The sequence below is a fragment of the Nothoprocta perdicaria genome, unplaced genomic scaffold, assembly GCF_003342845.1.
Source record: "Nothoprocta perdicaria isolate Ctin4 unplaced genomic scaffold, notPer1 scaffold_41, whole genome shotgun sequence".
Classification (NCBI taxonomy): Eukaryota; Metazoa; Chordata; class Aves; order Tinamiformes; family Tinamidae; genus Nothoprocta; species Nothoprocta perdicaria.
In genome coordinates this window covers 1424113-1447841 of record NW_020455655.1, presented here as the reverse complement: position 1 = coordinate 1447841, position 23729 = coordinate 1424113, and the positions used below count along the sequence as shown (strand labels likewise).

The following is a 23729-nucleotide window of genomic DNA, read 5'->3' as shown; positions in this document are numbered from 1 at the left end:
TGCTTCCCCTTCTTTATGCTCTTGCACAAATAGTCCAGCATTCTTTTGATAGTGAGATTGGCGGCTGCTGCTGCTAGATGGAGAAGGAAGTGTGATCTCCATAGTAGTGATCTCTAGCTGGAGCAGAGAAGTACAGTGGCTGCACATGTTGATAGATAGCAAGGGAGGGTCCTGGTACGTGACAGGGTAGGTGGCTACTGCTGGGGCAACTCACTTTATGGGTGAAGGAGTAAGGGGCATCCAAAAGCACAGATCCAGTCTCCATACACCTGCAGAGGTCAGGGCTACTCTGTGCAAGCAGGACTGCTATTCAGTGCATCACTTCATTCTCTGTATATTTTGCAATTTTTGTGCATATTAAAGAGTCCTGAAAGCCTAACAATGTAATACCAGTGCTGTCAGTGTTACTCTATGTGATCGATTACTTTCTGAATGTGTTGATTCCCTTAAATAAATGTTGTAATATCTGTATGAACTATTTGAAACATATATTCTTTCTTACATGGCAGTGATTAAACCCTGCTTTTGACTTGGTATTGGTTAGGATGGACCATTCTTCTGATGCATTCGTAGTTTMCACTTGCTGAGGTTTTCCGTGGTCAATTCACATACAGTGATGCTTGAAAGCACTGCTTATTTCCTTTTAYAAATGATAGTAACTATGTAAATCAGGAGGCAGCACTCTGTTATTGGTCTGTGTAGTTGTTGTGGTATGCAGGTTTCCTTCTGAAGCCAGGCATAGCTCTGCCTTTTCCAGTGCTAAGCAGGTAGCCCTGAGCTCATATGTTCTTCCTGCTGCAAAATGGGAAGGAAGGCAGAGCACTCTGAGCAAGTTAACTGTCACTTTGAGAGCTTCTCCTTGAAAATAAAGAACGATGTCATGTCAATTTTTAAAGCACGTTGCATTAAATTGGGGATTGACCAGCACCTTCAGATGCAGGCAAGGAGACCAAAAAAAAGAATATGTAAATCTTTTTTTTTTTTTTTCCTCAATACAATTCAAAGTGAGGCAGTTTCCCTTTCTTCTCAGGTTTCGGTTAGAGAGGATATGAGATTGTGTGGTTGAGAAATCTATGAGCAAGATCTATGCTGCCTATTGTAATTTATCCAAACTCCCTTGGTAAATTCACTTGGTCTCCCTGTACCTCTGTTCCTCATTTTTAAAATGTGAATAGCACAATTTAATTAGTTCACAGAGATGTTCAAGGCATAATCCATCAAGTTTGTGAAATGTTTTGATGCTTTGATGAAAATTTCCAAGCAAATACAGAGGAAGGAATGAGTATGTAGAAATATCTTGTGAAAGCGCATGTTTCTGAGGCAATTGGGAAAGGTTGGTTTTGTCAGTTGTACTGACTACAATCCAAAGCAATGACAAAGGAAATGTTTTAGTTATCCATTTATTGTATTAATCTTGACACAAAGAGCCCTTTCAGAAAGGACAGTAGTGTTTTCTATGATCAAAATGCATTTAAATTATTCTTAATTATCAATTAGTTGTGTCCTGCTCTGTGTTTCAGTTAATAACTACTGACTTCTGTTGCCTTTAGCGAAGTTTAAGAACACTGGGATGAGAAGTCTTGCAGAGTGAAATGCTTCATGCTAAATCAGTTACAAATTACCTTTCTGGGTTTGCATTATTCTTCTTTTTTCATCTGATCCAGGGCATCACATTCAGTTTTTCTATTCACTTTATTAGCAGAGAGCTTAAGTCTGTGGGGCTACTGCTGGGTTTTTTAAGTTTGCTCAGAAAAACACATTATTTTTTATGGAAAACTCAGCTGTATTTTGTATAGCTCAAGTTATGTGCCACTGATCCACTTACTGTCTGAGCCATAGCCAGAGTCACAGCAGGAATTGCTCTGTGTGTGGAATCACCACTCACCTTGCAGCAGGGTGCTAAAGTTGGAGCTTTCCTTATTCTCAAATCTGTTAATTACCCACCGAGTCTGGAGGTTTTTTTCCCTTTTTCTATGAAGACACTTAAATATCCCCTTGCTGTTTGTTCCCACCATGGTGCCGCTGGCACACAGCACCTTGCCTTCCTGGAGTGGAAGAACATCCCCCAGTCCCAGGAATCTACCACCTTCTTCAGAGGAAAAATGTTCCAAAGCTGGATATTTTTAGTTTAAATAACACCAGTGTATCCAAAGGCTCTCATTTTCTCCACAGAATATTTGCAAGTCATGCAAATCCCAGCAGCAGGACAGCTAAGCACGTGTCTGGTTGGCTACCAGTTACGAAACTGTAACTTGGTCTGTATGGCCCGGTCACTACCTGGCTTTTCTCTAGAAACTGTATGGCAATTTATATGTTAAGAGCTATATCAGTTAAAGCCAAATGTAACTAGGTTTCATGCAGTATCTTAGAACTGAATTGAGGCAGGCAATGCTTTCTTACAGGTCAGTAAACCAGATTTAGTTCATTTTAACAGCTTACACTGATTCCTTAGTTGAATCATTGACCTGAAAGTGTAATACTGTATATTCTGTTACTAATTCGCTGAACAGAACAGACCCAAACGCTTTTAATTTTTTAAATTGCAATATATACTACTATCCAGAAACCCACTAGGCTACTTGTGTATCAGTAACGAACCTACCAAGGTATGGAAATAGATGTTTGCTGTGCACTGCAGAAGTTAAAAACTGTTACTGTCAAGTAACACTTGCATATCTGTAGTTTKTTGGGACATCTAGTTCATTTCTGTTTGTGGTAACTCTATATATTGTTTCTAGTCAGTTGTTAAAAATAGTTAAAAATAGTTCAAAATGTGAAAGTGTTCAGTTGAAATAAGATCTATGCTGTGCATATCTTTTACTGGTTAACATATGATCATGTAGTAGATTTTAATTGTCTTAAGAGATTACATTGCTTAGCTGGTTTGCAGATATTGGAATCTGACTCTGTTGCCTGTTTATACTAGATCCAAATTTGGCCCTGCAAATTCAGGTTTGATTATATCTATTCTTCAGTATATTTCCTGCATTTAAATTGTCATGTGTGGTTGCTTTCTGTTAAGATATTCTGTTTTGGCAGTTTTCCTCTAGTTGCCTGGCACTGAGTTTCCCCAAAGTAGCTTTTTCTAGTTACGACTGGACAAACAGCACAGTGATAAAATAGAGCACTGATCTCCTCTGGTCTAGTAAATCCATTGTTACTATCTGGTCAGCTTGCATGTTCAACTTGCAAAGTAGTAACTACAGTGGGAGATTTAGATGCTATGTAAGGCGGTATCACAGCCAGCTCCTGCACTGCAGTGAAAGTGCTTTGGGGTTGCTAGCAAGAACCCTAACCTTCTACCTTTATCCAAAAAGTAGCAGTTCCCCATAGGAACACACTGCTGTAATGTTTCCACAGTGATTCGGAGGGAGGGACAGGAGTTCCTGAGTCAGCATTATTCCTCACAGCGCTTCCTTTCGACCTTGTGTTCTTGCAGTGCTGATAGTCCCTTTGTGCCATGCACCTGCTTCCCAGTTGTAGGGCTGCAGGCTGCAATAGCAGGTTTCTGAAATGTCATGCTGAAATAAGAGAAACAAACTAAATGTGCTCTTGGTAGTGTCAATATCAAATTGATTGTATTTGCATATAAGATATTTGTCATCTTTGAAAGGTTTTAGATGACTTTTTTTCTTTTTTATCAAATAATCAGGAAGAAATCACAAATACTTGAAATAAAGCCCCCCTTAGGTTTATCTAAGGGTTTAAAAGGAAGCAGAATGCTGTAGCAAATGGATTTTTTTTTCCAGTTTACTAAATGCTGTCATATCTTTAGTGACAGGTAAACAATTTTACTCTATAAGCTATCATTATGGCTTCATTGACAAAACACTATAACTATCAGACCAAAACCAACAATTGTGTTGCAATTTCTTTGTATTTGCTACCATAAGAAGGTTTTCTCAGTCTCCTTTTAACAGTAAAATGCTAGAAAAATACCACATGATATTCTAGAAATAGTATCTCTGTCTCCAGTGCAAGGAAAACAGCAAGAGAAATTGGAACAGCAGCACTTCATGTTTCTGGGGTCTGGGAATTCAGCAGTTAAGCACTGAGCTTTTATGTTTATCACACCCATCTGAAAGGCCCTCATTTTCTTTCTAGGAAAAGATGCATAGAAATCCTAAACAAAGAAAAACATCTTGTAGTGGTTCAAACCTGTTAATTTGTGTGAGTTTATCAGAAATGAAGGTATCCATGGATCTTAATATAAATTCAGAATACCTAGAGGTAGTGCTCCTATCTTTAGAAAATATATTTTTTAATTATTTTATGTGCAGATATGCCTATCTAATTTCATCCAGTTTAAATGTTTATATGATTCATATGTTTGTCTGTATTCTTCTCTGTCTGTTGATTTATATAAGCTTGGCTGATAATATATGTGGATACAAAATGTCTTTATAGATGAGGTGAAGTATTTTCTGGTTTTCTCACAGGTTAATATCTGGCATTTAGGATGTACTTCCTGCTTATATGTAGCTGCAAGTCATTTTCTGAGAGACTCCTTGAAATATTCTTTCTGAGATTCAACAGCCTTGTTTTTAAAAAATCTGGATTATTTAAGGATGTTTCGTAAAGCTGTTACATCATTTGGTTTCTGCATAACTCTGTTCTTGCTCTCTAATTCAACACAACTTCTTATGCATTTTGTAACAACCAAACAAGATGGTAGAAAGCAGGGAGCTAACTGTTCTGTGGGTTTCCCTCACTGCAGGGAAGAGTTTAAAACCCATTTACCTAATTGTGGGCTCCTCTTTTTGTTTAGTTTTGTTTTCCTAAGAGTACTAAGAACCCAAAGTTGCAACTGCAGGTAATACTACCCAATTGTCTTTTAAAATGTGAGCACCATAGTATTACACCACCAGTGCACTGAGGTACAAGAATGTTGTTATTTACTGTCAGATTGTTATTAAATGCTTTCATATCAACTTCCTTTATTACAGAACATGAAAAGCAGCGATTATGTAAAAGTACAGATTATATGAATTTGCACTTCAAAGTGAAATGGTTTTATAATGAATATGTGCGAGAACTCCCTGCTTTCAAGGATGCAGTGCCTGAGTACTCTCTGTAAGTAGTGAGCAAGGGAGTCTCCCTGGGCTTGGTGGGGCTTGGTGGAAGGTTTATTTTGCTCACATATTTATCCTGAAGTCTGTGTGAGATTTCAAGCTATGTAGTCCTAAAAAATCTTTAAATATATTATTCATACTGCCTCCCCTTATATTCTTTATTCTATCTGATGGATTGTTCCAGGTGTTAAAAATACTGTTAATTACTCCATGTGACTGTTTTTGTTCAACTGCTGTAATAGCAGCTGCACATAATTGACAGTCGTTCAGACAGTGTTCAGAAGATGCCTGAGGAAGGTAGGAAATGTGGAAACAGCAGCAGTATTTGTTATAAGCCCCTGCATTCATTTCATATCTGGGCTAAGATACAGTGTTAATTGCATGAGCTACTAGAATGATTTTTAATGTATTAATACTCTTCTAGTATTTTAATTTACTGCTCTTTTCCTGAAAGTTACACATTCAGTCCTGTGATTTGGTATAAACTGTCGTCATTCACATTCCTTCGTCTTCTGCAAGTCTGTTGATTTGCCCGGATGGCTTGGAGTCTGTCATTGTTTTTAAAAGATCCTGAATAAGTTAAAGAGAAAAATACTTTTGAAGCAAGAATAGTATTTTTAAAGGTATCATTAGTGATATAAGACACATTCTGAAACAAAATATATGCAGTATTTGATGCCCCACAAAATATTATTTCTCAGATTTATACCACTACACAATACTGCCCAAACAGCCCAAATTATCACTTCTTTTGGGAATCTTATCACAAGACTTTGTCATTTGGTAAAGAAATATCTTTTGGTAGCCTCAATGTCTTTTGTGGTGCAAAATTTATCTAGGATGAACAACTTAGATAAAGGACTAGAGCAGGTGTGAAGACACAAGGAGCTTAGCTGCAGAGTAGGATTCTCTTTCTCACAGTATCATTATGGAATTTACTTGGCCAAAAATATTTTTAATTTTCAGGTGGTTTGAACCATTTGTCATTCAGTGGCTGGATGAAAATGAGGATGTCTCAATGGAGTTTCTTCATGGGGCACTAGAAAGAGACAAAAAAGATGGGGTGAGTCCTTATTAAAAAATAAAAATAAAAAGAAAGGCATATTAAGTGATTTAATATTACCAACCTGAAATGCAGCTGGTCCTGCAGTGTCCTTATTAGACCTCACAAGCTATGCAATCAGTCATACTGCAGGAAGAGAACTCTATGGAAAAATTCCAAGTCTGGGAACATTTTCCATCTGCCTATATTCCCCTTAGATTTGAGATTCTTTTTTTTTGCGTGATGTTTAATGTTATATCATGCTGTCCTTTGCAACCTGCTTATTCTATGAGATGATTAATTTTCAGTGATGATGCAAGATGATACCGTTTCCGTATTATCTAAACAGACCTTTTAGATTAACGTTTTTACCAAGGGAATTATATTTTTTGTAATTTTCTTAATTATTTTGTTAAATTATTAGATTTAATGTATAGCAAAACTGTCTCTCTAAAATTAGAAAAGGGAGTTATCAAAGTTCAGGTTCACAAATTTCCAAAGTCACAACAAATACAAATATCAGAGTTTATTTTCCTACAACTGCACTGAAGATCTTTCAAGCACAATCACAGATGCCTTGAAGATGGAGACACTTTGCTATTGACATTAGACTCTTGATGCTTRTAAGATCTAACTCTCACCTTGCAGAGAACAAGTCTACTGTCTCCATTCAAGTGCAAAAAGGGAAGTACACGTGGCCAAGGTTGCAAAAAAAAGTCCTGCTGTCATGGAAGAGCAAGAATTTTGTGTTCTTTTTTTAGTGGATTGAAAAAAAGATGACATAAATGTGAAAAGCCACAGTTCTCTATATTATCAGTATGAGATTTTTTTTAAATGTATTTTTTCCCTGCTCTAGTAGGGATTTCAAGTGTAAGAAATTCAGTTAATACAGATCTGTTCGCAGAATACAGTTTCTCAAGTATTAACTCATTTGAATGTTTTCTCTGTCTAGTTTCAGCAAACATCAGATCATGCCCTTTTCTCTTGCTCCGTGGTTGATGTCTTCACACAGCTCAATCAAAGCTTTGAGATCATCAGGAAGCTGGAGTGTCCTAATCCAGAAGCACTATCTCATTTAATGAGAAGATTTGCAAAGGTAAATTAAAATCAATGCAATTTAACCAGGTTTCAGAGCAAGTAACATTTTATTGCCATTATACCTAAAGTAGGGCCATGTTGTTCAGAAGCAATCTCCTTTACCTCTGACTGGAATTCTTCCAATTTGAGAAGATTTGTTCTCTCTGAGGTTTCATATTTATATATTTTTATGCAGTTCTTTACTATTCTTGCTAAGGCCTGATTACTATTTAGTTAATGAAGCAACTCAGGGAAATCAATTCAGGGGAGACGAGAATTCAAGGCATGACAACAAAGCTTTGTTGTTTGAAGCCCTGAGGTGGTGGTTCTTACTCATCAGCAGGTCAGTCATGTAGTAACAGAGTTTATTCTTCTGGGTTATTTTAGAACTTCAGAGGATTCATGTATTTGCAGGCAAGTTGTCTGGCCATTTCATCGCTTATTTTGAACTGAAGCTAAAGTAATAGCTCATTTTTCTCTGATTTTCTTGGGAGTATTTTCAGGAGAAAGACCAAAAATTACTTAAGATCTGTTGCACTTGTGGAGAAAAAATGAAGAGCTCAGAAGCCAACCCTACCTTCCAGTTTTCCTTCTCAGTGTTCTACAAGAGATAGATAGCTGTATTTCCACCTCTGATGTATATTCCTGGATCTCTAATTAAAGAGAGAGTATAGGAGGGTGGAAGAGGGATATAATAGGTGTGGCAGGACGGGTGGGCTCACTCCTGTTAAGTATGTAGCAGTCTGCAAGAACTGGTGCCCTCAGTGCTCCTCAGAATCAGGATGACTTAAGTAAAGCATCGCTGCTATGGAAGATTACATTCCATTAAGGATAACCCACCATCTGTTACGCAGGGATTTGAAAACATGCCCACAAAGTGTTTACAGTGTATCTAAATTTATACGCAATGTGTAAGCACCTGTAAATCTACTATTTATACAATCTTGCCTTTTTGCTCTAAATTTTATTTTTGTTCTACATGATGATATTTGTCATTTAAGTGATTCTTCTTCTCTTCCTAGACTATCAACAAAGTGCTTCTTCAGTATGCTGCAATTATTTCTAGTTACTTCAGTTCGTATTGTGATAAAGAAAAAGTGGTGAGTAAAAAGCTATGTATTCTACTTCTGCCTGAGAAATTACCTTAAAGTGATTTAACTCTACCTCTTGAAAATGTAACCATTTCTGTATGTGAGAAAAGACATGATTCACAGAAAGAGAAGGATAGCTATGCAGCAGTTTGAATAGGTGGAATTAGCTCAGCATCCTGATTAGCATCTTCCATCTTAGTGTGCTTTATTTCCTGTTTTTTAGTGATATGGCCAGACTCGGTATCTGGATGTAATCTAGTACAAAATCATAATTCAAAAGTGAAAATGGTAAATATGTCTTCAATTTTTTTTCCCAAGCACAAGAAAAGTTTCATTTGTTTGAGTTTCCATTTTGTATCAGTCTGCCTCTCCTTATCAAAGGTATTCATGGGAGAGTTACAAGCTCTTTGCTACTTATGCTTGCTAGAATAAGGTTCTATCATTCTGTTCCTATTATACTGTCTCATCTAAAATAGTATCAATAAACAAAACCCACCAAGTTCAAAGGCGTATTGCTATGCAGCAATTCTCTAAACATGTTTTAAATGGAAAATTATCTTATTATATGTCGTGTCATGTCTCAGACGTACTTCCTCCTTCAGATATTTTAAACTATTAAGCCTTTTATTACAGCAAACACAGAGAAAAGACCCACTTTAGCAGATATCCACACATCTTGCTCCTGGCAGTACTTAAATCTTTTCAACACTAGAAGAGACTAAAAGCACTGGGCCAAGCCAAATGAGCACTGTGTGAATAGAATCACTCCTGTAGCTGCACTGATATTTGGAAACACGGGTAGCTGTTTGCGACAGACCAGCACACTGTTTTGCCAGGTGCTTTACCATAATCAAGCAAGATGTTCCCTGTGTTCAGTCAAGCCTGTTTCTTCAGATCCTCTGTTCTATTCCTGAAGTAAGCATGGAAATCAAAAGGCTGTCTCTGCATCAACATGCATGAAGAGAGTCACGTGATTTTGTCTCTTCTTCTATATCTTACACGCATTTCTTACCCCTCTTTCCTCCAGGGGAAAAACAATATTACCGCCTCGGGAGGCGGAAGCAAATTCATTCCTTTTTTTCTACTTCTGCTTTAATGTTAACGAGTTCAAACCAAGCTTTATCCAAAACATTTGGCCCAGTATTATAGCCATAACTATAATCCAAATGTAATCTAGAATTTGTAGCAATGTTTATCTGTGCCTTTCAATTTAATTCCGATATTAAACCAAGTTTGTTACTTTTTAGAAGAAACAAAACTTGACACACAGTATTGAGTCACACAGGTAAACTGTTTGTGTCATCTTTTACCCTGTCTAATGGGATATTTTTAATTATTGAAGTGACTGATTTCTGAAATCATCCTGGAATGACAATTTTACTATTTTACTAAGACTTTAGGGAGATTAATCTCATTATAGTTTTGTAGTACAGGTAAGGCATGAAGTAATAAAACAAATGCCTTTGTTGGAGATAATTTATTTTTAATAGATGGCATCTCTTTTAAATGCTTACATGCATTTAGCTTAGTGACCATTTGAACTCGTTTGAATTCCATCTTCTCCATTTGATTTGATAGAAGAGATTAAATCAAATACTTTTTATGACTGTAGTTAGGTTTTGACATTCTTTTTCAGGTCTATTTTTACTGTTTTTATTAAACACTGTAAAATGTATACATAAACTGTTCACATAAAAGCCTGAGAAAGATTGCTTTTCATAAAAAGAGACGTGTAGCATAAAAACATCTTATCTTCCACCTCCTGTCAGAGTTTACAAAAATACCAGCTTTTATTTACACACGTGCGCGCGCGCGCACACACACACACAGACACACACACACACACACACACACACATTTGCTCTTCTGTGTGTTGTGTCTTGCTGTCTGAGTCCTTCTTTAAATTGCTTCAAGCACAATTCTGAGGGACAAGGTAATACTGGAGTAATAAGATGAGAATGTTTCTAAGCTCTGATTATGTTATATAATGACAGCAATAGATTTTTTTTTCCACTGATCCAAGATAGGCTTCAGCTCTGAAACAGTAACCCTAGTCTTGGAGGAAACTTAGAAAATTGTCTCATTGTGGAGTATTTATCTGAGAGCATCTGTTTTTATAATTAGCTTTAGTATATTGCCAAAGACATTTGCATTTGTTTTGAACAAAAAGCCCAAACATTATTTTCAACTACTTATTATCCATCAGAAATCATCGTTGATTTATGACATTGCAAATAGTTTCCAGAATAATGAATGTGTCAAAAAGGAGGAGATAGAGATGGAATAGAATAGAAAAGCTATAATGAAATAGATACATTTTTCCATGAGAACGGTGTCAGGAAGGGCATAGAAAGATAGCTGTAGTATCACGAGTGTGTTTCTGCCCTAGGTAATTCCAGTAAAAAGAGTGGGAAGTTCGCTCCCCTCTGTCTAAATCTGGTCAATACTATTTGCATGTAGCCACAGACTGGTGGTTACCCAAAAGGACATAGGAAGCACCAGATAGTTTATGTGTTTTTTATTAGATAAATTTCTATCTCTTCTTATGGAAATGAATCTTACTGTAATTATTTTTTGATTGATCATTTGTCTAAAAGACAGTTATGTGTCATACCAGAAATAATCTCTTTGGAAGTCCTGTGCTTGCTTCTTGTGAGTACTGCATGTAACAGTCCCAGAAAAGGGACATTAAAATAGATTATTACACACATATATTTTAACCAACTGATTCAGCACTAGTATTTCTTTCACTACTTGCAGTTGTGCCAGAAAGTATATGTATACATGTTGTAAGCTAAAATACAAATAGTAAGAATTATTATTTATATATTATTCTCTGCCTGTCCTTGCCACCTGTCCTCTTTATGGCCCACTGTTTCTGGGCCTTTCTTGCATATAAAAACCAGTCACAATGTAAAAGGGCTCCTTGAATAGTTTGGGACTTCGGTTCTATCCTTCTGTTTGCTGCCATCCCAAGTTTCCCAGTTTCAGTGGTCACTTAAACAGTAAATCATGATTTAGCTTCCATATGACATGGAATTTTGTTTCCATTCATGAACACAAGTGAACATGCAGTGAACACTCAAGCGGAGCTTGAGAGAGAACAAGCATGCAAGTAACAGAAGKGTTTTGGCTTTACAACTGTATGAATTTACAAGTGATTCCCCATGATAATAGTTGCAGATCTATGAGCAGAAATAACTTAATCACCATAACTGAATAACTCCTGGAAATGGCATTTACATATAAAATTGCTTCTAAAATTGTTTACCAGATAAATATTAACTGCCCTTTAAGCACAACACTTTCCTTATACCTAGGAATACCCTCAAGAGCCTTGTTACACAGTAAGTAACCTCCTCGAGGTCCTGATGACAGCCACAGGCCAGATTGTGTCTAGCCCTCCTGAAGCTTTGCTCCTGGAGGAGGCAGGAGATGGCAGTTCAGTCAATAAATGCTGACTGACAGCTCGGTGCCTTTGACATTAGATGCAAGCAGATAGATGTGCTCAGCTAACTTACTCACAGCTCAGTGCACGGAGGAAGGCAAGGGGGGCATCAGGGATCCCAAAACATGAATCTTGTCCTCCAGCTCCTGCTGCAGGAAGGGTCTATTGAAATGCATCGTTTCAGAGTCTGTATGAATGTGGTGCTGCACTGGTGCACTTGGTGCACCAAGGTTGTGTTGTTTGTCCTCCAGTCCTACCAAACTGGCACATAATGTCATCTGAATACACAAAATCGTAGCAATAGATCTATTYTCCCATAATTCTTTAATAAGCTGCTGAATTTTATCTATATTTTATTTTGTTACCTTTTTTTCCCCAGCAATTGAGGGTTGTGAACACACATTTATCACATTTTCTGCTTTTTTGTAGCCCTGTATCTTGATGAACAATATTCAACAGTTACGAGTCCAGCTTGAGAAAATGTTTGAGTCCATGGGAGGAAAGGAGGTGAGTGAAATTTTTTTCCTGGTTCTCTTCAGAGTTGCTTAGAGATCATTAGCACTATGTTTTTAACCTAGTAACAGCCTTCACTTACATTTGGGGAAGAAAAAACAAATCAAAGAAACATGCTAATGATCTGTAAAGTTGAACCAACATYGGATGTTTGGTGTTACAGTCTGTAGTGCCAGCTTTATTTTAATGTTTGTATTGCACTATATTTTGCTTTTTTATGTATCGGTACTGTTGCCTGTAACTGAAAATTTTGCAGAATTTGTGCATTGTGCTTTGTCTGTAATGTGTCATGTCTTTGTCTAATGCCTTTGACTTGCAATCCACTGAGCAGAAGAAAGAAGGAGAGAGATTCTCTTATGAGGTTTGTGATAGTAAGCATCTTTTATTATTCCTGACTATGTTTTCTAAAGCTGAGAAAAGTCACATTTCCTACTAATTTCCATTGATGCATTTGTGTAATTCCCTATGGTCCAATATCAAAAAGAGCTATGCTTGGGCATTCAGATAACACTCTAAATTGAAATGTTTTAAAGGACAAATAGTGTGAAGTCTTTCACAGTCTCTGAAGATGTATAACACATTCTTTTAAATGTACTTTTCAGTATCTGAGGGCCTAACTGTATCCAAGCTCCGGCCCTAGTTCAACAAGAGTTACTATTCAGTGGTCCAGTACATGCTTAATTTTAATCTCCTTTTTTACGTAACAGGACTTCAAAAGTGCCCTGAAGTCCTGTCAACAATAAAGGGACTTGAATACATTTTGCAAGACTTTGCTGATTCTGGTCTTTGTGTGGCTCAAATGTTGAATGATTGCACACATGAGAGAGAGTCACAATTCTGCACTTGGGAATTGGAATAAGCACTAATAATCCTATATTTTCTTTTTTAAAAGACTAGTTTTGGTGATGGGAAATGGTTGATTTTGAAAGCCTAGGGTTTGTTTCTCCCCCCCCCCCCCTTTTATTTATTTAAATTATGAATAGCATGAAGAGCAAGCAGCTTTCCTGGCTTCTGTGTGAACACCTCAGAAGCAGCCGTGTGTATTTATTCAAATCAAGTCATGTTCACTTGACTCACTTGTCAGAGAAATTTCTAAGTGCTGCATATCTCAGTCTTATTTTGGAATTGCTTTCTCTAGTTGTGCACTTGCACTTGTGGATAATAATTCTAAATGTTCTGAGCATTTTTAGCACTTAGTTTTTGTTTACATTTTTAACTACAAACTACTAGTTTGCAAGCTAATGAAAAGTTAGTACCTCTTGTAGGCTTTAGAATCCTGTCTTCTTGCAAACACATACATGAAGGTCATGAATATAGTATCCTTATTATCGGTAACTGGCCTTTCAAAAGATGTTRCTTGTAAAATTTCTTCTGGTGCTGCAGTTTGACAGTTCCCCAGAACTTAGATCCCATGTGACATGTCGTAGAGAGAACTGCAAATAATGTTGCTTCAGATGCCTGCAGCCACAGTGGGCCTTCGCAGAGGGAAGATGCTCCCTTGCCTGTCACAGAACAGGAGCTTCCAAGTAAAGCTGCGGATTCGCTGCATGAGGAGGTTTTGCTGAGCTAGTAATAGCTCTTTAAAGCAGCCAGGGTAAAACAACAACAAAATGCTCCTAAGAAAATGAAAGGACAGAGAGGACTGAGAATGAATTATTAGGGAGTTACAGATAAAAAGCAACGTGTTTCTTACAATCATTGGTGCAACTTGCGACCTCCAGAGAAAGATCTGAGGTATCTTTCTGTGAAACCGTTCACTAAGTTGCTTGTGTCTATTTCTTATACACAGGCRAGTAAAAAATGCTAGAGAGTGCAGGTCACCTTTTACCACTTCACTGCAAAATTCATTTGACTTCTGAAGTAGTTTGATTTTCTGAAGTAATTTGATCAGATGTGGTCTTGAACTATATGGATCTTGGATCTGACCTAGTACAACATTCCCTGTGCAGATACTTGTCTTCTGAGAACAGCACATTTCATGCAGCACTGTGATTTTCAAAGCTCAGTGATTTTTTTTCTGCTAACTAGACCAGGTCTGTGTTCAGATCTCAACTATAAGTCCACTGTCTTCAGTGCCCATTACAGGGAGGATGTTGATGTTTTGTGTTAACTGCGCTTCTAAAAATTATTATTAATAGTCCTTTAAAGTTGAGTGAATTATGTACAGTTTTGCATTTCTTAGAATGCAAATATTGTGAATGTTCTGAAAGAACATTCCTTAAAATAAATGATGTGATTCTTTAACAGTTTTCAATGTTAAATACTGAAAAATATTTAAAGAATATAAATAAATATGCCTTATTTTATCTTATTCAGCAAGATTCTTATTGAAATATATTGAACTGTTGGTCTCAGAAAACTGATAGTTTGATGGTTTGTCCTGTTTGTGTGTGTTGTCTTTCCTGTCCCCACTGTTCCCTGGGGCACATTTATTGGTGTCTCATATCTTTATTGCTTCTTTGTGCAATTTCTCCTGCTTATGTTCACCGCAAAAACTAACGGGAGTTTGTCAATAGCAAACCTGCGCAGTGCAGCTGTGACCGGGAATAATGATGAGTATTTGACCTGCGAGGTGTGGACRTGGAGCTGGGCAGTGAAACAGTTTTGAGCTGTAATTTGTAAAGACATTTTCGGTCTCCTCCCTGTGACTTGGACAATACCAGTTAGGAAATATTATAGATGCCTGCCATTCAATGATACTGCCATATGTTAATGTAAAGATGATACTCATTTCTTTGTTTCTGTACTGCTCATGTCAGGATAAGGGGGACTTATTACCTTAAATCTGCAGAGAAAGTTGCATACACAGATGCTGTCAGGACAGAGGTCTGTTTTACATGATCAAGGCCTGCAGACATGCAAAATCTTTGCAAAGTTAATTTTACACAGAAATTAAAAGACACAAATGATAATTATATTATTCTAGTTTGACTATTTACTCTTTTATGTCTGAGTGAAGCTGACCAGTTTGCCTCTTTCTTGGCCATGGCCACATGAGCTGGATATAAAAAATGAATAAACCCATTTAGTGTATTGGTATCCCCTACACTAATCTGCTTTCTCCAGTATTTTTAGTAAAAAGATACAGTAGTATTTCTGTTATTAGGAGATAGAGCACTGTGGAGCTCCCTTGAACAGGAAAAAAATCACTGGCAAAGGCTATAAAGTCTCAGCAGAACAAAATAAACTTCAAATTATGAAGACTTTTCAGTCTCAGCAGCAGTGCAAAGTAATGTGTTCAGCAAGTGCTATAGTTGACCTACTGGCTGGAGTAAATCTGGAATTGGGTTTTAGATATCGTTGTTTGCGCTGCCTATAATCCACTTGCTAAACTTTTGTCCCGTATCTGGAAGTACAAACAGTTTTGAAGACTTTAATTTTTGCTTGTTCTGCTGTTTCTATTGTAATGAAATTACTGTCTTAGCTACAAAACTTTCATACAGTAAAAGTGGAAGGGCTCTAGAAGGACTCTAGAACCTTTTCTTCTATAAGCATCTACTTCATAGACTGTATATTTTGTGTAGTCTGTGACAAAGTCCTTTTATAAACCTGTCAAATGGAGTGACCTTGGAGCAATGAGCGCTCTGGCCCAGATCTCCTGCACAGTGTGTGCCAGTCAGACAGGGACAGCTTCTGCTTTATGAACGTGTCCCTCAGATTGTACTAATAACTGGTACTCACTATACTTATTCTGCTGTTAGGATAATAAGGAGCTTAAGATCACACAGGAAGAATCCCTGAGCAAGTTTGCAGATGACACCAAGCTGGGTGGAGTGGCCGACACTCCGGAGGGCTGTGCTGCCATCCAGAGGGACCTGGACAGGCTGGAGAGTTGGGCAGAGAGGAACCTTATGAGGTTCAATAAGGACAACTGCACCTGGGGAGGAATAACCCCAGGCATCAGTACAGACTAGGGGTCGACCTGCTGGAAAGCACCTCCACGGAGAGGGACCTGGGAGTCCTGGTTGACACTAAGTTAACCATGAGTGAGCAGTGTGCCCTCGTGGCCAAGAAGGCCAATGGGATCCTGGCCTGCATCAGGAGGAGTGTTGCCAGGAGGTCAAGGGAGGTGATTCTGCCCCTCTACTCAGCTCTGGTGAGGCCGCACCTGGAGCACTGTGTTCAGATCTGGGCACCCCAGTATAGGAGGGACGTGGAGCTTCTSGAGAGGGYCCAGAGAAGGGCAACCAGGATGATCAAGGGAATGGAACATCTCTCGTATGAAGAGAGGCTGAGTGAGCTGGGCCTGTTTTCTCTGGAGAAGAGACGGCTCAGAGGGGATATGATTAATATGTATAAGTTCAGGAAGGGAGAATGCAGGGAGGAAGGGGACARGCTGTTCTCACTGGTGGCCAGCGATAGGACGAGGGGTAATGGCCACAAGCTGAAGCATAAGAAGTTCCRTCTCCAGGTGAGGAGCAACTTCTTTACTGTTAGGGTGACAGAGCAGTGGAACAGGCTGCCCAGGGAGGTTGTGGAGTCTCCTACTCTGGAGGTCTTGAAAACCCGCCTGGATGCCRCYCTGTGCCACATGCTGTAGGTGTGCCTGCTTGAGCAGGAAGGTTGGACTAGATGATCTCTAGAGGTCCCTTCCAACCTTAAATATTCTGTGAATCTGTGAATTTATCAAATACAAACAGCTCTATCAGTGGAGGACAGCATCTGAGCACTTAGCACCTCACATTTGCAGCAGAAAATTATTCTCTGAATGTTTTCAATGTGCATACATATGTGGGTGTATATGTAATTTTTTTATGCTATTTAGCAAACATAGAGAAACTTACAAGAGTTTTACTTCACCAAAGACTATGTTAAAATAAGAGATGTGTTACAAATTGAGACACGTAGTTCAGCTGTGTTTCTTTTTGAGCACTTTAGCCTGGGGAATCAGAGTGAGTGGCTGGGATTCTCAAAGCTTTTTCTGCAGCCAGGTACCAATTTATAGTCAGGATTCCAGCCCTACAGCAGCRATACAAAGCTGGTAGTTTTATACAAAGGAATTTTTTTAGCATGAGAGTTTTACATCGAGTAAAATGTGTGCTATACYTAAGGGTCTTCAGAGGTCCCTTCCAGCTCAAATCATTCTATGATGGTTTGCTAAACTTTTTGTTTAAACAGGTATGAAAAAGGAAAAGGTTTTGCTAAGGCAATTTTCAAATCCAACTCCTATATTTTGATTTTGCTATAAATCATTTACCTCAGAACAACTTGCATTGAAATAAATATCTCGCATAATATTATCACAGACTGCAGAGGCAGGCTGATCATGAAGCACATGGGTTTCTTTTGAAGACCTCGGTCTCTTTGGGAACAGAGGTTGGATATTAGGGCTACCTAAAGGTCCATTCAGTTCATTAGGAGAAGGAAGAAGTAAAATGGACTGTTTTTCAGTAAGTGAGGTCACCAGCTGCCCATGTGGGTTCAGGAGCAGCAACTCTTTTTTTTTTTTTTTTTTTTTTTTGTATATATGTTTGCATTGCTGCAGCTGTAAAAGGGAAAACAAGTGGAAAAAAAAAAATCCAAAATCATGAAAAGTAGCTAAATGTTGTATTTGGCAAAAATGTATGTTGGAAACGTAAGAAATGTAAAAGGCCAGACTGCTTTATTTCTGTTTACTGAGATCAGCAGGTAGGTTGTAGGAAGCCTGTTCGTACAGGGCAGCAGTTTATATTAACCATCTCTTACAGCATGAGTTGGCCACACTGCTACTCCTTGTGAGTTCAGAGCCAGCAAACTGGAGACTTCATAAACCAGTAAAATGAAAACTAAGGAACAGAGAGGGAAAAGAGATCGATAGAGTCTTCTCTTATTTATTTTTGAAGGTCCCATAAGCACAAAACTTAAATAAAATCAAAGAGTTAATGAAAATATTAAGCCTTCAACTGCTGCTTCAACATAATCAAGGAGGAGCAGAGTTAATGTGCATCACTTAAAACATGAAATCCTCTTTAAAAAAAACCCAAAATAAACTCATTTTCTCATCTTTATAAATTRTAGTAACAACTAATAAAATTCAGAGGTCCAGTTTTCACCAAAGCATGATAGCATTACCTTCATTCTCCCCSTAAAGCTTCTAAATGGACGTGGGAGTGGATTCCTTCCAAATCCTGCTCAGCATGGACAGGGACTTGGCCCTCATTTGGGAATGCGGAATGAGCACAGGGTTTTGCTCTTAGAGGTGAAGTGAAGCAAGAAGCTCTTGGCCTCCGCACCCACATTCCTGGAGTTGTTGCTAGTGAAGAGAATTTTTAAAGGGAAATGTGAAGGTGACTGGGTTTTTTTCACCCATTTCTAAGTGCAACTAAAATGTTTGTTCTTGAACTGGAGTACCCCATTCCCCAGACACTCCAAAATCAAGTGGCAGGGTGGGTGCTTCGAGAGCTGGTTCTTAAACAAACCTAGCAAGAGAGTCTGTCAACAATTTCCTTGCAGGGAGAAAATATTTTATTTTTTTGTGCAGGGCACAAAAAGTCAAATGATTTTCAGTAGAATAAATGAGTCCTATCTCATTTAGAGCAAAAGTAATTTTAAGTGAAATTAAATGCTGTTGATCTCCTCCATGCCACATTATGCACTATCTGCCAAACAGTGCAATCAAAATCACCATCAAACAGCAGAGCCCATGTTCAGAGCAGCCTATTGCATATGACAGGGTAGGGAGCACTATAAATAGAGGAAAAGACCAGGCTCTCAGCACTCCTGTCATTAAAACAAAACAGTCTGAACAATATGAGTTTCATTATTATCACTCTTACTCTCTGTTGTAGCAAAGCAGGAGGGTACTTAAAAAAAAAAAACATAAAAAATCAGATTCCTTTAAGAAATAAGAGTAGTAATGACAGTCCAACTGACAGTCCTTTTTAAAAAAATAAAAAAGTAAAAGTCTTGGTGAGCAGATTATCACAATACAGAATTTTGTTTAACTGCTGTTTTTTAGCCCAAAAGGAGTGCATATATTCACACTAAGTCTTTTTTTTCATGTCTGACAAGTTGGGATCTGGTAAAAAGGGGAGGGAGGAAAGCTAATATATTTTTTCACAGATAGAAGAATATGGCAGAATTATAGCAATTAAAGAAAAAGGAAAGCAAAGCAGGTTATTCATGCTCAACTATTACATAAATTGTAGGTGAATCAGGAAGAGCTAAGCAGCTCAGAATGGGATTCGCAACCCCTAGGTACCTGGTAGAGAGGGAGATGTCCATCAGAGACCAAAACAACTGTTTATGTGGTGCTAAATTCCTGAGTTTTCCTAGGTAAAATATAGGTAAAACTATTTTCTGAGCATAAGTATCCAGGAAGTCCCATTCAGAAAATACAAGCAATCAGATCTGTGAAATCACAGATTAACGCAGAGGAAGGGAATTGCGATTAGAATGGGTCCGTTTAATTCAGGCAGAAGCAATTTGCATCTCTGCAGTTTCCTACGGAAACCCCAGCAAATCTGCAGTTAACAAGATTAGGTCTGTCCTAGCACACATGAAATTATGCTGTGGAGTAACTCACTCTAACCCCTTATGTAGAAGGAAGCCAAATGCACTGCATCTTGCACTCATTTCCAAGTGCAAGATACCTGTGTAAAAACTTCCATAGCTTTTGCATTTGGAAAAAATAATGTATAAATATTTCTTTTTATTTTTTTCCTACTGTTCCACACATCAAATTATCTGTTTTTATTTATCTTTCAGAAGGAGTCAAAACAGATAATACCATATTTAATAATGTGTAATTAACCAAATGTTACGATGACAATGTGTGCCAACAAATTTCTGAATGTGCTCTGTTCTTGGGAAAAAAATAACTGTACTGTTTAAGAAGATGCTGTGAAAAACATTCTTACGAGCCTAAAAAAGATATGCAAGCTAAGAATTGGTAGAAAGGTGTGATTTAATCTGTTCACAGCCATTTGCACTACTGAAATAGATCTGCTATTTTAAAAAATTCAGAAGCTTTTGACAACTGAGCAACCTACTGATATATTTTAAGATTAGCTCACACATGCCATGAACTATAAATGGAGTCCAAGTAGCTAAGGGATGAATGGTCTTTACTCACTATTCAATTCTTGGAGTAGATATGACAAATTAATGCCAGTTATCATCTCATTTTTCTTTCTTGTTAGATTTTTTCCCCTCTTTTCTTTTGCTTCTTCATCAAATTGTGTGGAGCAGATGAAACCTGAAAGAAAAAGAGAAAATTCCCCCATATTGTAGGTACTTGATTCAGTCTCTTCTGCCTGAGTTTCCTTTCCAGGAAGCCTCCCTCCCGCTGCAGTGACCGGCTGTTCCTGTCTSGGGGTGTCGCAGCCAGCACGACCCCTCCCGTAGGGCAGCCTGTTGGCATCTGTAGGACTCTCGGATTTGACCTGGGAATTACAGGGACAGAGAGCATGTGTGATAAAATAAATAAGAAGTGCCATTTTCATCCTTGCCATACAGGATTATGTAGCCCTGCAATCAAACAAGTGACTGGTACTTCTAAGCACCRCGCAGGTGTTAGTCCCCACGGCTGTGCAGGCTCTGAGCAGCCGCAGCCCTCGCGGCCAGTCGCTGTCCCGGGCCAGCCCTCACAGACCTTGTGCAACCCGCGGGACTCCCAGCGCCTCTCGTGTATGGGCTCATAGTCCAGTATTGGGGTTTGACCCTTCTCATTTTGGCCAAGCTATAGCCAATTCCAGGTGAATTTAGCAAATGAGTTGTATCTTCTGGTCATTGTAACAACCTCTGATAGAGAGTAACTGCATTGGTCTCTGTCATCCCAGGAACTTGTGTCTCTTGTGCAATTTCAAGTCTTCTGCCTGCCCTGTGTTTTGTGTTTTCTCTTACCTGTACCGTGTTCAGGGTGAATGCTCATGGGTTCAGTATTTGTTAAATGTTAATGTTCTCATGGAGGGCTTAGTTTTGTGCTATGGATGCCGCCCACTGAAGGAGGCCTAATCCCCTAAGAAGTGCCCTTCCTAGAAGAATCCTTCTGCTGGTTTCACTCCACCTAATAATGATATTTCTGCTTTTTGTATGAAGCAGAATGATCACTTTAAGAAATTGTATTGCCAGAATTTATCTGCTAGGGAAGCTATTATAACACAATGGAAAAACTTCTCTCAATACAAAGTAGTTAAAAACTAGGCAGTGAATAGTCAGTGTTATAATCTGAGCTTCTCAGATTTAAAAAATGCTGCACATCACCAGCATGTGAGTCCTGTCATTCTTTGTCAGTGTCTGTTTGCATTTCACAAAGGCAAGGATCAGCAGTGAGGTTTGGAGGCGAGTGCAGTCACACTCATTCAGGGGTCGGGGTGACAGTTTTTAAAGGTTTCAGCTTAGCCTTAAGTCATAGAATCCTTAATGTTGGAAGGGRCCTTTAGAGATAGCTAGTCCAACCTCCCTGCACATGCAGGGTCACCTCGTCTTGATGCGTTAGTATATTCAGTACCCTGCCTATATAAATCATGTTGCCAATATTCATGTATTTTATAACCACGAGTACCAAAGTAACGTTACTGAGTCTCTAAGTAAAGATGTATGGCAGTTCCTTCTTCTGTGTGAGATTTGGGTGAAAAAGTAATTAAAAAGAAAGATTTTTTTATGCTTTTAAACCATAACCTCTGAGGAGGGAAAGAGTGGTCTGAGACTAGAACACAGTACATGTCGGGGGATGCGTCAGCGTGGGTTTGTTTTTAATTAATTTTGTCTTAGAATGCCTACATGATGTCCTGTAAGWCATGCAGTGCACTGGGCCACAACTTCCCTATTCTCCAGAGCAGGGTTAAAAGAGCTGACCTGCCTCACCATAGCAGGCGAGGCTCTAAAGCATCATTGGAAAAACAGGAAACACTAGTAACCTGACTGCAGATTGGATTATGCACTCCAAATTCCCCTTGGAAAGTGCCAGAAAATTTGTGTATGACATGGCCCCAGAATTTGAGCATTGAAAACCAGTCACTAACATTGCAATGTTGGTAACTCAGAGACCTGGTACATCCCTTATTCATGTTCTGTTGTTGATCTTGATGATCATCTATGGTATCCCACAGTGGAATATAATTATTTTTCCTAAATGCTGAAGCTCAAGGAGACAGAACTCTTTTTAAATAAGCTACCAATCCATATCAGAGAACCTTTTTGATTAAAAATCTGTGCATGGAACCCCATCCCTCTGCTTGATCAGACATAAATGTAAAATTACTGCTCTGCCCTGCATTCCCTTTTTTCCTATGTTTAGAGAACCTGTATCGGAGATACAAGTTGTTGTTCTGCCTGTACTTCAGAACATACTGCACTGTGCTTGATACCTCTTAATGGCTTTTAGAAATAAAAAGACTGAAACTCAATAGATTCCTTTCCCTCTTACCATATCAGTAGTACCAGCATGGATAGTCTTCAAACCATCTTCCTCAGTGCTGGCTGTTTTACACTGCATTAATGGAAAAATGGAAACATCTTCTAAGTAAAACACAAATTACTGAMGATGGTGGAAGGTGGAAAAATCCTGCAGGATTGAGGATGAAACATGTATTCATATTACTGCAAGCACAGACTTCCTAGGCATCTTTCTCTGGGTATTCTTTTTGTGTGTCATAGTCTGGCAGCCATCAYTCTAATCCTGGGATGGCTGACACAGCTTGTACCAGCCCAAGGAAAAGGGTTAATTTTTAACAGTGTAAGTCTTCACTGTTACAGTGCTTTACTATGGTAACTGATTTTTTGGGGTCTTACTAAGCAATACTTTGTTGTAACAGGTGTTTCCACATTTGGTTTTCCATWGTGCAGTGTAACATTGCACATCATTCTAAATTTTCTAGTTGTACCTGAAAAAACAAGAACAGAAAAGCAGCAAATAATGTTATTTACWATCTCTTTGCAGTTGGATCCTGAAGCTAGTGTTGGCCTAAAGGAACTTCAAGTGAAACTTAGTAATGTACTGGATGAACTCAGCATGACATATGCTACAAGGTAACAGCCCTGTTGTACTACAAGTGATGGAGACGTGTTCCCATCAGACTCCCCAGTCAGCGCGGGTGCCTGTTGGGATGTCTTTGGGGAGGAGCAGCTCGGGCGCTGCTGGCGTGCGGTGCAGCCCTGCGTGCTGCGCTGCAATGGGCGGCTGCAGCAGCCCTGCTGCAGGACGAGAGCGAGTCTGCAGGCAGCAACAGGCTGCAGCAGTGCAGCTGCCGATTCTTGTTGTACATTCTCAGAGACAAAAATTGCCTTGTTCTTGCCTGATGCTGTGTTCAGCTTCTCTGTCTACGCATATGTTATTTCCCAGGACCAACAGCATTAGTGAGTGGTCTGCGTCACGCAGGGAAGGCTGCCTGTGCTTAGCCTGCTTCAGGTGATCCCTGTGAACGGCCTCCTTGGGTCTCTGGCTTTGCCTGCGGCCCTGCAGGAGTCAGTGGAACCTGACTCTTGAAACCAGCCACTAATGAGACTGCATGAAGTCCGATGGATGTCTGGAATGGCTGCGGTGCTCTGCCAGCAGCATGTCACTA

General features: G+C 38.8%; 1 protein-coding gene across 1 annotated transcript in view; it reads left to right on the top strand.

Annotated features, from left to right (window-relative positions):
* The window catches only part of UNC13C (unc-13 homolog C), a 113353-nt gene that overhangs the window by 67466 nt on the left and 22158 nt on the right, over positions 1-23729 (top strand). The window contains exons 19-24 of the mRNA XM_026045785.1: positions 4947-5073; positions 6039-6135; positions 7067-7210; positions 8214-8291; positions 12160-12237; positions 23105-23193. Coding sequence (XP_025901570.1) covers positions 4947-5073; positions 6039-6135; positions 7067-7210; positions 8214-8291; positions 12160-12237; positions 23105-23193 — 613 coding nt within the window. The remainder of the gene's footprint in view (positions 1-4946; positions 5074-6038; positions 6136-7066; positions 7211-8213; positions 8292-12159; positions 12238-23104; positions 23194-23729) is intronic.